The sequence below is a fragment of the Protomyctophum parallelum genome, assembly GCF_964188405.1.
Source record: "Protomyctophum parallelum genome assembly, chromosome: 12".
NCBI lineage: Eukaryota > Metazoa > Chordata > Actinopteri > Myctophiformes > Myctophidae > Protomyctophum > Protomyctophum parallelum.
This window is the reverse complement of record NC_139712.1, coordinates 36,448,884-36,460,932: the sequence shown is the minus strand read 5'-3', so window position 1 is coordinate 36,460,932 and position 12,049 is coordinate 36,448,884. Positions and strand designations below refer to the sequence as shown.

The window sequence follows — 12,049 nt, the reverse complement described above, 5'->3', positions numbered from 1 at the left end:
ACTGTTACTTAACTCACTCGCTGTAAAGTGGAGTAGTTAAAAATAAAGTACAAAAGTATTGCCATCAAAATGTACTAAAAGTAAAAGTACTCATTATGCTTAATGTGCCATTTCACAAGTTTTCAAATGTATAAGAATCTTATGAAAATGGCAGATCTACAAGCTCACGATGCATTGTGAGCTTGTAGATCAAAAACCACTGGTGGTCCCCAGACTGGTTGAGAACCATTGCGCTAGGCAATTTTACTATATAGGATGACTGTACTGTATTTGACCTAACTAAACATTTGAAAGACCAGACATGACAGAACAGATGAAGAAACATGAATGTAAAAACAGAAATGGAAATGAAAATAATTCTTACAGATGTACTCTTCATCTTCTAGCTCTTCTTCATTGACATTAAGAAAGTATTTAGACAGGTAGAGTACATACATGGGTATCTTGGTGGTGTATCGAATCTTGTGGACCAGACCCATTGCATGCAAGATGCTGTACTCTGTCGTCAACCCTAAGCCATCCCAGCCTGTCAAAGTGGGCAGGGGTGAGGTGGGTTCGGGGGGGGGGGGGGGGTTCGGTGAGGGTGCGTGCGTGGCTGCGTGCACACATGTGACACAGAGAAGAGGAAGCTGGGTGTGTATATAATCAGTACATGGGGAACAGTGCAGACATTGGATGTGAGTGTGACAGCTTCATCTGACCTCCACAGAGACTACCTGCCTCTTCTTCAGGTGAGAAACACCCCACACACTATACTGCACCTTTCATTTAACCCATTAAGACACATGAGAGTCCGTTGCTCTCCCCGGGTTGGCAGAGGGAGTCTAGGGCCCAGGATTTGAAAATTGACATTGGGTGAAAGAAATGGGTTACAAAAATCATGGGATAAAACATTAAAGAAAAAAAGACTCTATACAATGGTATAAAAAAAAGCTTTAAAAGGTTTTCTGAAAATGTGGTATATGACCCATATCTGAATATATTTAGTTCCAGGGACCCTCCAGAAGCAAAGATTTGAGTAAAAGTTTGAGTTTGTTTTATAAAATGTATAGTTACACAAATAATGTAGCATGGCATGAAGTCATTGAAGTGACGTGTTATGAGCTTGTGTATCTGTTATTTTTGAATAAAGTATAAAATGTGGTTAAAGTGGTTAAAAGATTGGGATGCAAAATCATGTAAAATTACACGCCTTCCTGGTTATAATGGGTGAAATGAGAGAGAGAGAAACAGAGAGAGTATTTCCCTCATGACTTATTGGCCGAGACAGGCAATATAATCTACTATTATATTAGCAGTATTTGTAGTAAGTGTACATAATTATGCTAGTTAATACTGACTGTTACAAAACAGGACCCTTCCACTCATAAATGTTGAAAGATACCCAACCATGTTGTATTATCATTAAAATCTTTTGCCAATTATTTTGGAGGCCCACTTGAAATATCCTCACGACCCACTGGTGGGCCAAGGGTCCAAGTACTATTCATTCAGCTCATGTTAGTATTCCTGTCAGAAACACTTACAAGTCTTACATGATAGAGACACCAATGCAGTAGATAGAAAATCTCTCTCTCTCACACACACACACACACACACACACACACACACACACACACACACACACACACACACACACACACACACGTGTGCGTCATGTGTGATGAAGAGGAGAGCACTGCGTTGGTGTGTGATAATGTAAGAAAGTGTGTGTGTGTGTGTGTGTGTGTGTGTGTGTGTGTGTGTGTGTGTGTGTGTGTGTGTGTGTGTGTGTGTGTGTGTGTGTGCATGCGTGTGTGTGCACAGTGTCAGTCATGTGTGATGAAGATGATGTCAGTGCATTGGTGGTTGATAATGGGAGTGGCATGAGCAAGGCGGGCTTTGCAGGAGAAGACGCGCCTCGCCTCGTCTTCCCGTCCATCGTGGGACGTCCCAAGCACCTGGTGAGATGCCATTGGTCGATTTGACCATATATACTGTACACTGTAGATAAGACCACACACCATTGGTCCATTCGACCATATAGAATAGATAGACAGATAAGAATACACCCTCCAGAAAAACGTGGGCTAAAATCCTTGATTATGCAGGCTAAAATCCTAAATCCTTGATTATGCAGGCTAAAATCCTAAATCCTTGATTATGCAGGCTAAAATCCTTAATTATGCAGGCTAAAATCCTTGATTATACAGGCTAAAATCCTTGATTATGCGATGAAATGCAGGTTTTTATGTGATTTTATTATTATTAGGGGCGTGATTATGCACCCTTTTTGAAAAACAATTACCCCTGCATAATCTGCGCCATTTGGCTTAATATGCGATACATTATGCGTTTTCACATAATCACATTTTTCTGGAGGTTCCATAAAGAAAGGCTAGATGGCACAAGGCGGAGTCTAAAGTGCAATTCACCGGCGGCCATCTTGCTACAGTCAACTGTTCTGGTGCATTCTATGGTATACTATAGCTGGTGATCTGCTCAAGCAAAATTATTCTTAACTCGCTGAAATCTTGACCGATATACAAACGGTTTTGTTTATTACAAACATTATCAGCCCTATGATTCAGGATGCTTATCTGCTTAATGTTATTTTTATATGAAAGTATGCAGTATCATAACTACTACATCTGTTTATAGCAAACCAAACCATTTGAAAATCGGTGGAAAATTGAGCAAGTTATTTGTTATTTAAAAAGATCATGCACCATAGACACAAGTGTGGACGAGCTGACTGTAGCAAGATGGCCGCCATGTGGTGACGTTGATCTCCATTGGCCAGGATTTATTCCTAAACTTAAACCTCAGTAAAACTATGTGTAAACCTAACCTTATTCCTAAATGTAACCTCGGTAATACTATAAACCTAACCTTATTCCGAAACTTAACCCCAATAAATTATGTCTAAATCTAACCTTATCTCTAAACTTAACCTCAGTAAAACTGTCTAAACCTAACCTTATTGCTAAACTTAACCTCAGTAAAACTGTCTAAACCTAACCTTATTCCTAAACTTTACCTCAGTAAAACTGTCTGAATCTAACGGTATTCCTAAACATAACATCTGTAAAACTATGTCTAGACCTAACCTTATTCCTAAACATAATCTCAGTAAAACTATAGGCCTATCTAAACCTAACCATATTCCTAAACGTAACCTTAGTGAAACAAATGCAAGAGTACAAGAACCGCGTTTCACTGAGCGGTCTGCAAAAAAGGAAGAAAATGGGGACGAGCCTCCCGGTTATTATGCTGTAGCACATTTTACATTATGCTTTGCCCGTCTGTCTGTCTGTCTGTCTGTCTCTCTTTGCCTGTCTGTCTGCAGGGTGGTGAGGGGCTGCAAGACGTACACGTGGGGAACGGGACTGAGTCTATGGAGGGAATTCTGAAACTCAAATACCCCATAGAGAACGGCATCGTCACCAACTGGGACGACATGGAGGAGGTGCGTACACACACACACACACACACACACACACACACACACACACACACACACACACACACACACACACACACACACACACACACACACACACACACACACACACCCTGTAGACCATTTTCGTCACCGCTAAACCCCTTATCCCTAAACTTCTTTGCCTTTTTTACTATTTTGCGAAACATTTTTGAATAGTTAAAATGGCCAGTCTACAAGCTCACAACGTGTCAATGTAGATTGCCTAGTTGAACTATTCAAAAATGTTTTTCAAAATAGTAAAAAAAAAAAAGCCAAAGAAGGGATAACGGATAAGGGGAAAGGGATAAGGGGTTTAGCGGTGACGAAAATGGAGCCCTTAGTCTCCCTGTAGGGCTCCATTTTCGTCACCGCTAAACCCCATATCCCTAAACTTCTTTGCCTTTTTTTCTATTTTGAAAAACATTTATTTATTACATTATTTAACTGTATATGAGATGATTTCCTGTTTATGTATGTGTATATGTGTGTATATGTTTATACTGTATGTTATTGTGTAGCCTACGTCTTTAAATGTTCTGATGAATTGAAAATGGAGGACCACGATGTAAACAAGTCTTAGTAGTTTCCATGGTTTCGTCCTCAATGAGTATAAGTGTTTGTATTGACTTGTGCTTTCGTTTGACATGTTCTACATACTTTGGAATAAAAATGTCAATCAATCTGTCAGATTTGGAAACACACATTCTACAAGCTGTCTACGGCCCCCGAAGAACATCCTGTCCTGCTGACCGAAGCCCCGCTGAACCCCGAGGCCAACAGAGAGAAGATGACACAGGTACACACACACACACACACACACACACACACACACACACACACACACACACACACACACACACACACACACACACACACACACACACACACACACACTTATTTTAATCTCTCTCTCCTCAGGTCATTTTTGAGAAGTTCAACATGCCTTCGATGTACGTCGCCATACAGGCTCTCCTGTCACTGTACGCTTCTGGACGCACCACTGGTCAGTGTCTGTCTGTTTTTTGTTCTATACTGTCTGTCTGTCTGACACAAAAAACATGGTAATACATCAAATACATGAATGATACGTAGGGCGGCTGTAGGCATGCATACCTGCTATACTTTTTAGGAACATTGACTCAATGTACCCCTGGACATTTGGTTAATTTTACCCACATCCACCATTTTAGAAAAACAAAAAAAATATCCATTGGCAAATCACCAACATGTAGGCCTATATTACATTTTAGACCTGTGTGTGTGTGTGTGTGTGTGTGTGTGTGTGTGTGTGTGTGTGTGTGTGTGTGTGTGTGTGTGTGTGTGTGTGTGTGTGTGTGTGTGTGTGGAGAATTCATTCAGCTCATGTTAGTGAGTCAGAGTTATACTGTAGTTCAGTGTAGTACAACAAAATAATGTAACTAAAATTAAGTAATTTATATGCCAATGAAATAATAAAGATGTAATGACATGATTGGATCACACCCACCACCTGGTTGTATACTTAAGGGTGACGAAGACCTTTTGGTCGAAACGCGTAGGTCCTGTTATTTATTTGCCTTGCTCATCGTCAAATAAACTATTTAATTTTTCACCAAAGACGGAGTGCCTTGGATTATTTTCTTTTCAAGTCTGCAATTTACACTTGGAGGAAGGATACCTTTTGTCCATCAGAGTTATAGTATTCCTGTCAGAAACAATTACAAGTCTTACATGATAGAGCCATCAATGCAGTAGATAGAAAATCTCTCTCTCGGGTTTCATGTGTGTAAAATAATGTTTTCTACTTTCTCCACCCAGGTATAGTCCTAGACAGTGGCGATGGAGTGAGCCACTCTGTTCCTATCTACGAGGGCTATGCTTTGCTTAAAGCCTGTATTAGGTTGGACGTGTCTGGACGAGACCTCACCAATTACCTCATGAAGATCCTGACCGAGAGAGGATACTCCTTCACCACCACAGGTACGCACGCACGCACGCACGCACGCACGCACGCACGCACCTGAACACATATACCTGTAGGCTACAGATTTGTCATCACAGGTGCATGCGTGCGCGCACACACACCTGAACACCTTTGCTTTATATATCCCAGACAAGTAAGATATTAGGAAGATGCTTCTGAACATGTGTGAGTTTGACCACTTCAAATGCGTTATTCTTAAAATAACAACTGAAAATAGCCGATCTACAAACACATTGAGGGCTTGTATATCGTCAATTCCCGCTGCGCAACATGCTTCCATAGAAGACATGCTGGCTTCTATGGAATCCAAATGACTGAAAAGTGTGTGTGTGTGTGTGTGTGTGTGTGTGTGTGTGTGTGTGTGTGTGTGTGTGTGTGTGTGTGTGTGTGTGTGGTGTGGTGTGTGTGTGTGTGTGTGTGTGCAGCGGAGAAGAGGATTGTTAGGGACATAAAAGAGAAGCTTTGCTACGTGGCGTTAGACTTCGAGCAAGAGATGCAGACGGCCACATCCTCCTCGTCTCTGGAGGAGAGCTACGAGCTTCCTGACGGACAGGTCATCACCATCGAGAACGAGAGGTTCAGATGTCCTGAGGTCCTGTTCCAGCCCTCCTTAATGGGTAACCCCCCTAACCTCTAGTCTCGCGTAGCCAGACAACTATTCCACAATCTCTGAATGCTACATAGAGCCTGGAACAACACCTCCCGAAATCCGAGTGAAAGGTTATAAAGTAAATAGCAGCATTTTTTGCAGTCACTTTAGGACAGATAGCAGCCTTTAGAAAGTATACAAAAAAGCTCAGACTACTCTGTTTACATGCATGTGCAGTAGGTCTACTATTAACTAACCATTTTCATGAGCCTCTGTGGTACTGGATGGCAAGCTAAAGTCACCTCATAGTTGTCAGTGTTATTTTGCATGCTGTAGCCCTTTCCACACCTAAGCGCAAAACGGTTTTGCGCCGCGGACAGAAGAAGCTGTGCGACGTGTGCGCAGCTGGTTTTTAGACAGCTGGTGGATGGGAATTACCAGCTGTCTAAAAACCCGGTTTTGAAGCTGTGCGCAGCCGAAAACGTGCGCGGCTCATTTGATAGTGTGGCAGCACCTTGTGTTGTTGAACACAAACACAGCTTGACTCACTCCGCTGTGTGCTGCCCCCTACAGGCATGGAGTCGGCGGGCATCCACGAGACCATATACAACAGCATCATGAAATGTGACGTCGACATCCGTAAGGACCTGTACGCCAACACCGTGATGTCGGGAGGCAACACCATGTTCCCGGGCATCGCCGACCGTATGCAGAAAGAGATCAGAGCACTGGCACCCCCCACCATGAAGATTAGGGTACATACAGTATTAGACCCCTAACCCTAACACCCCCCACCATGAAGATTAAGGTACATATTAGACCCCTAACCCTAACACCCCCCACCATGAAGATTAAGGTACATATTAGACCCCTAACCCTGGCACCCCCCACCATGAAGATTAAGGTACATATTAGACCCCTAACACCCCCCACCATGAAGATTAAGATACATATTAGACTCCTAACCCTGGCACCCCCCACCATGAAGATTAAGGTACATATTAGACCCCTAACCCTGGCACCCCCCACCATGAAGATTAAGGTACATATTAGACCCCTAACACCCCCCACCATGAAGATTAAGATACATAATATGTATCTTAATCTTCATGGTGGGGGGTGTTAGGGGTCTAATATTATTAGACCCCTAACACCTCCCACCATGATGATTAAGATACATATGTGACCGCCTCTGACAGAAAGGCCCTCATCTAATTTTTCAGTTTTCTCACTACACTAACTTCCATAAATTCCACTGCTATGCGAGGGGGCCAACTTTACCGAAACAATGCCTGTTTTGTGTTGGTGAAAGTCTATTCTCCAGGCTGCGAAGCGTCTCTGTTCCCCATCTTCTCTCTAAAATTCACTGTTTTTGTCGTGAAATAAAATACATCAAAGTGGATTGGATGCAGGCAAAACCCTGAAATGCCGTAGTAGAAGAAGTTTCTGTCCGGTACATGACTTTATTAAAATGGAACAAAATGCATTCTATCGAGAAACTGGGGACCCGAGATTCCCCAGCCCCGGAGAATAGACTTTTTCCTAGGTCTAGCAGGCTTTATTTTGGCGAGTAGCTACGTGGTTTTGTTTATTTTCTGTAACACCTCGCACTGCTGGGGGATATTTTGCCTGTGAGCAGCAGAGGCGTTATCCCACAGTATCTGCTCTCCCACCGACATCGGGTGTCCATTTATCTCCAACCGAGAGACACTAAGGGCTGTATTTTGCGTGTCTTAAGTACCAGGTCTTACCGTAACTTAAGACCTGGAGGCGTGGTCAATGCTCTTTGGCCACTCAGAATAGCCAAATGGCATTGATCACGCCTCCAGGTCTTAAGTTAAGTAATAAGACCTGGTACTTAAGACACGCAAAATACAGCCCTAAGAGTTACTTCTACTGTAGCTATAAAATCCCAAATGCTCCTCCATACTATAGCCATGTTCAAGAATTCTGTGTTTACAAACACACTGCAAGCACTCTAAATGGACAAAGACATTCCAAAGACCAATCGAAAACTACATGCAAATCTCGGAACTGCAGTGTTAAAGATACCGAAAAAACAAGCCTACTTTGACTTATAAATGTATACATTTAATTTACCCAAATCAATAATCTGTTGGAATGAAAACTTTCTTCAACATTCAAACTGTGTTAATATGCCTTTTCATTCTATAGGCGAGAACCATTTTGCCAGAGGTGGTCACTAATATTATTAGACCCCTAGGGTAGTAAGGGAGGCTGAAAACAACTAAAAAGAACACGCACATCCAAGTGCCTACTAGGCAGGGTGCTGGATTAAAAAAAGTCAAGTAGATAAATGAAACAATCAGCATACCATTTTCAGCTCAGAGATTTCTTTACTTAAAGTGGTAACATTTCGAGCCATAGCCCTTCTTCAGACCCAGAAAATGGTGTGTTTAATTTATCTATATAATTATGAGACCCCTAACATTAAGCTTAACACCCTCCACCATGTAGATCAAGGTCATTTTGAGGAAGCAATCTGATCGTGCTTAAACGAGCATGATGAAATGCCTAATCAAAACATGAAAATCAGCTGCTCTGTTCTCCCAGAGCGGAGCCGACTGGGTTGCTATGTTAGCGAGTTTCTTGGAAAAAAATTGGTTTAGTGGCTACATCTGTCATTAAAATAATACGATTTTTCTTAGCGAATACCTTCGTTTTTAAGGTTAGCTGTATAATCGCAATGTTACACTCGAGGGTCATGCTTTACTGTCATTAATCCATGTTCTGCGCTGCTAGACCCAGCCTGAAGCAACGCAGGCGTGCCATTAATGACGGTAAAGCACGACCCTTGAGTGTAATTATTGCTCATTAATACCACCCACCCTAACCCTGGCACCCTTCACCATGAAGATCAAGGTACATTAGATGATTAGACCACCCACCCATCCTAACACTAACCCTCCATGCGGTCTGGCTTATAGCTTGGACTCAGGGGGGGTGGACGCCTCTGCCTTGCATAGTCCTGCATAGAATATGCATCTTGCTATTCCTTTGCTATTCACCTTTTTTAAACCTCTCCCATCTTAACCCAAAATCTAACCCTAGGGCCTACACCATGAAAATTAAGGTGTAGAACTCTAATATTACTGATTGTCTTCTCTCGCCGGGACAACGCTCCACACGTCCCAAACTCTTCTCCCTTCTGGCTTCAAAACTGTGGAATGCACTTCCCATTGCAGTCAGAACTGCAGCATCACTCCCAATCTTCCTCCGTAGTCTGAAAACCCACCTTTTCAGACTCCATCATGGCCCATAGCACTTACCCCACCCCCTTAGATAGCATTTCTGTAGACTTAGATAGCATTTGATACAGACTTACAGCATGTTATGTAGACAGCACTATAATTGCATTGTATATAGTCATAGCACGTCATAGCGTCTGCTAAATGCCTAAATTGTAAATTGTAAATTGTCTCTCCTGCAGATCATTGCGCCTCCAGAGCGTAAGCACTCTGTGTGGATCGGAGGTTCCATCCTGGCCTCTCTCTCCACCTTCCAAAAAATGGTGATGTCCAAGCAGGAGTACAATGAGTCTGGGCCCAGCGTTGTGCACCGCAAGTTCTAATAAAACCCTGCCTCCGAGTCCACTAAACCCACCCCCATACCTCGCCTCGAAGCCCACTAAACCCACCCCCCAACCTGCCTCCAAGCCCACTAAACCCCTCCCCAAACCTGCCATGCACCCTGCAACTCTAAACCAGTAGTTTTCAACCAGAGAGAAAGAAATCACACACGTGTGAACTGAGTGGTGCAATTCCCCCCCCCCCCCTCTCTCTCCCTCTCCCTCTCTCTCTCTCAATTTAAATTTATAATAATTATTCAATAATAATAATAATAAATGAATACAGATAATTTACATTTGGGGGATATCTTTCACAATAATAAATAACTGTTCTAGACATTTCTTATCAGAAAATATTATATATTCCAGGCATTTTACTTACTTTTTTTCAGGGTTAAAGATTAAAGGTCAAAGGTTAAAAATTGTTTAAAATTCCAGAGATTTTGAAGTTGTGTGAATTTCTTCCTCTGTGGGGGGTATTTATATGCAAATATAATGACCAATGGCATTGCAAAACTAATCAATGAAAATCAATGATGATGTTTAGGTGAAAAATGAACAGGAAAAAATATGTTTTTGATAAAATACAATACAAATGTTGCCCAAAAGCATCACTGGGGCCTGAAGGTGGCCCCCAGCTAAATGATGGAGAGTTGGTAACCAAATGGACCCTTATTAGATCTTTAACTATTGAGTGTAAAATGATTGAAAACGGTTTAATTTTATACTCTCAAGATTAAAATTAATGTTAAACATCTGCATTACTTAATTTACAAGAAGTCTACACTATTGTAGGAGAATTGTTATTTTGATCAAGATATTCAAAGTTTTGGGTCTGAGAGGCTAAATGTCATCAAATGGTGGTCCGTGGCTCAAGAAAATGCCCAATAAATAATGGGCCTTGATATGAAAAGGGTTGAAAACAATGCACTCCTCTAGTCTGAACCATTCCTTTGCCACGCCCGCAGTCTAAGCCCCCCCCCCCCCCCCCCCCCCCCCGCACGCCACAGTCTAAACCTATTCTAGCCACGCCCCTACACTTCTAAACCCCTCGTTTTAATACTTATAAACGTATAAACCCCATCTATACTTTGTTAAGCGGAGTTCCGCAAGGCTTTGTTCTAGGCCCCCGGCCCCCCGCTGTTTTCACTCTACACTATTATTAGACATACTGCTGAAAGCCATTATGCGATGTGACGAGTGCGTTCCATCTGCTATGCTTATATGCTATATGCTATCTGTATGAATGTCCCAGGATTTCACAATAAAAGCTCCTCATACAAGGAAAACAATGTGATTTTCTTTTGTTTATTTGTTTACCTGTATTACCAGTATGTGGTTGTCTACGTGGGGTCCGGGGACACCCAGGGGGTCCTTGTAGGGGTCCCAGGAGGTCCCCAGCTAAATGCTTAGCAGTTACAGTTTTTCCACGATTATTATAAAAAAATCGAAACTTTGGCACAATTTGCACAACATTGACTTCATGTATCTAATCGCTCGACACAATTTGCACTATATCACACTACTCCCTTATCTGCATTAGACTCCGACTTTCCTTGTTTACACTCTGATATCACTTACACATCACCTTGTTGTCCAAACACTGACTACACACAATGTTCAGTTGTTGTACACACTTATCACGTAAAATCTCAAAGCATCAACCTACAACACACAACTATTGAAATTGCTAAACATTCAGGTCTGGTGAGCAATTTGTTGGAAACACCTGACCACATAGATGATTCACAGTGTGTCAACTACATTGTCATCTGGGACAATGTGAGCTTCCACCGGGCTGCTCAAGTGTGTGAGTGGTTCACCCACATCTTTCCGTTCTATACCTTCCACCTTATTCTCCTTTCCTGAATTCTATTAAGGAGTTCTTTTCAGCTTGGAGATAGAAGGTATATGAACGGAACCCACAGAACCGGGTCACACTGCTCTTTTGAGCAGTTTGTGTAGGCCGGTTTACAGAAAGAAAAGAAAAGAAAGAAAGAAAGAAAAGGCCTAGAGACATTCTTTGCCACCATACTGGCAAAGACCCTGTCTTAACAACTCACAACGAACCTCTGCAACCACAGCACAACACATATAACCTACTGCTTATCAGTCTTCCATTGAACACATACATTTGGAATCGATGCGGTTAGAAAGCACCCTCTCGCTCAAACCAAAAGGAAATAGCAAATTCACTCATATGATTATTGAAGTGATCAAGAGCCACATACACATCATTTATACTGTTCCCCGTGGCAACTCAATACCTTCAACGGCAGATACAACACAACATACAAACTGTCAAGTCACATCAGCAATCAATTCATGTTTCACTGCCACCCAGTAATTGGTTCCCAACATGATAGTAATAGACAAATAGTACTCCAGCTTGAATCACACTAGTATACATACAGCATACAAGCAGCATCAGCAGCAGCAGCAAAG

The 12,049-nt window shown here is 42.1% G+C and overlaps 1 protein-coding gene across 1 annotated transcript; it reads left to right on the top strand.

The window, feature by feature from the left end:
• The first annotated feature begins 679 nt into the window (after positions 1 to 679).
• On the top strand, positions 680 to 10,870 carry LOC310867822 (actin, cytoplasmic-like). The gene is made up of 9 exons (XM_083777966.1): positions 680 to 731; positions 1,807 to 1,943; positions 3,329 to 3,448; positions 4,152 to 4,259; positions 4,382 to 4,466; positions 5,261 to 5,422; positions 5,852 to 6,043; positions 6,589 to 6,770; positions 9,467 to 10,870. Exons 2-9 carry the CDS (start codon positions 1,815 to 1,817, stop codon positions 9,605 to 9,607), a joined length of 1,119 nt encoding a protein of 372 aa, XP_083634092.1. The 5' UTR covers positions 680 to 731; positions 1,807 to 1,814; the 3' UTR covers positions 9,608 to 10,870.
• Positions 10,871 to 12,049: the final 1,179 nt, after the last annotated feature.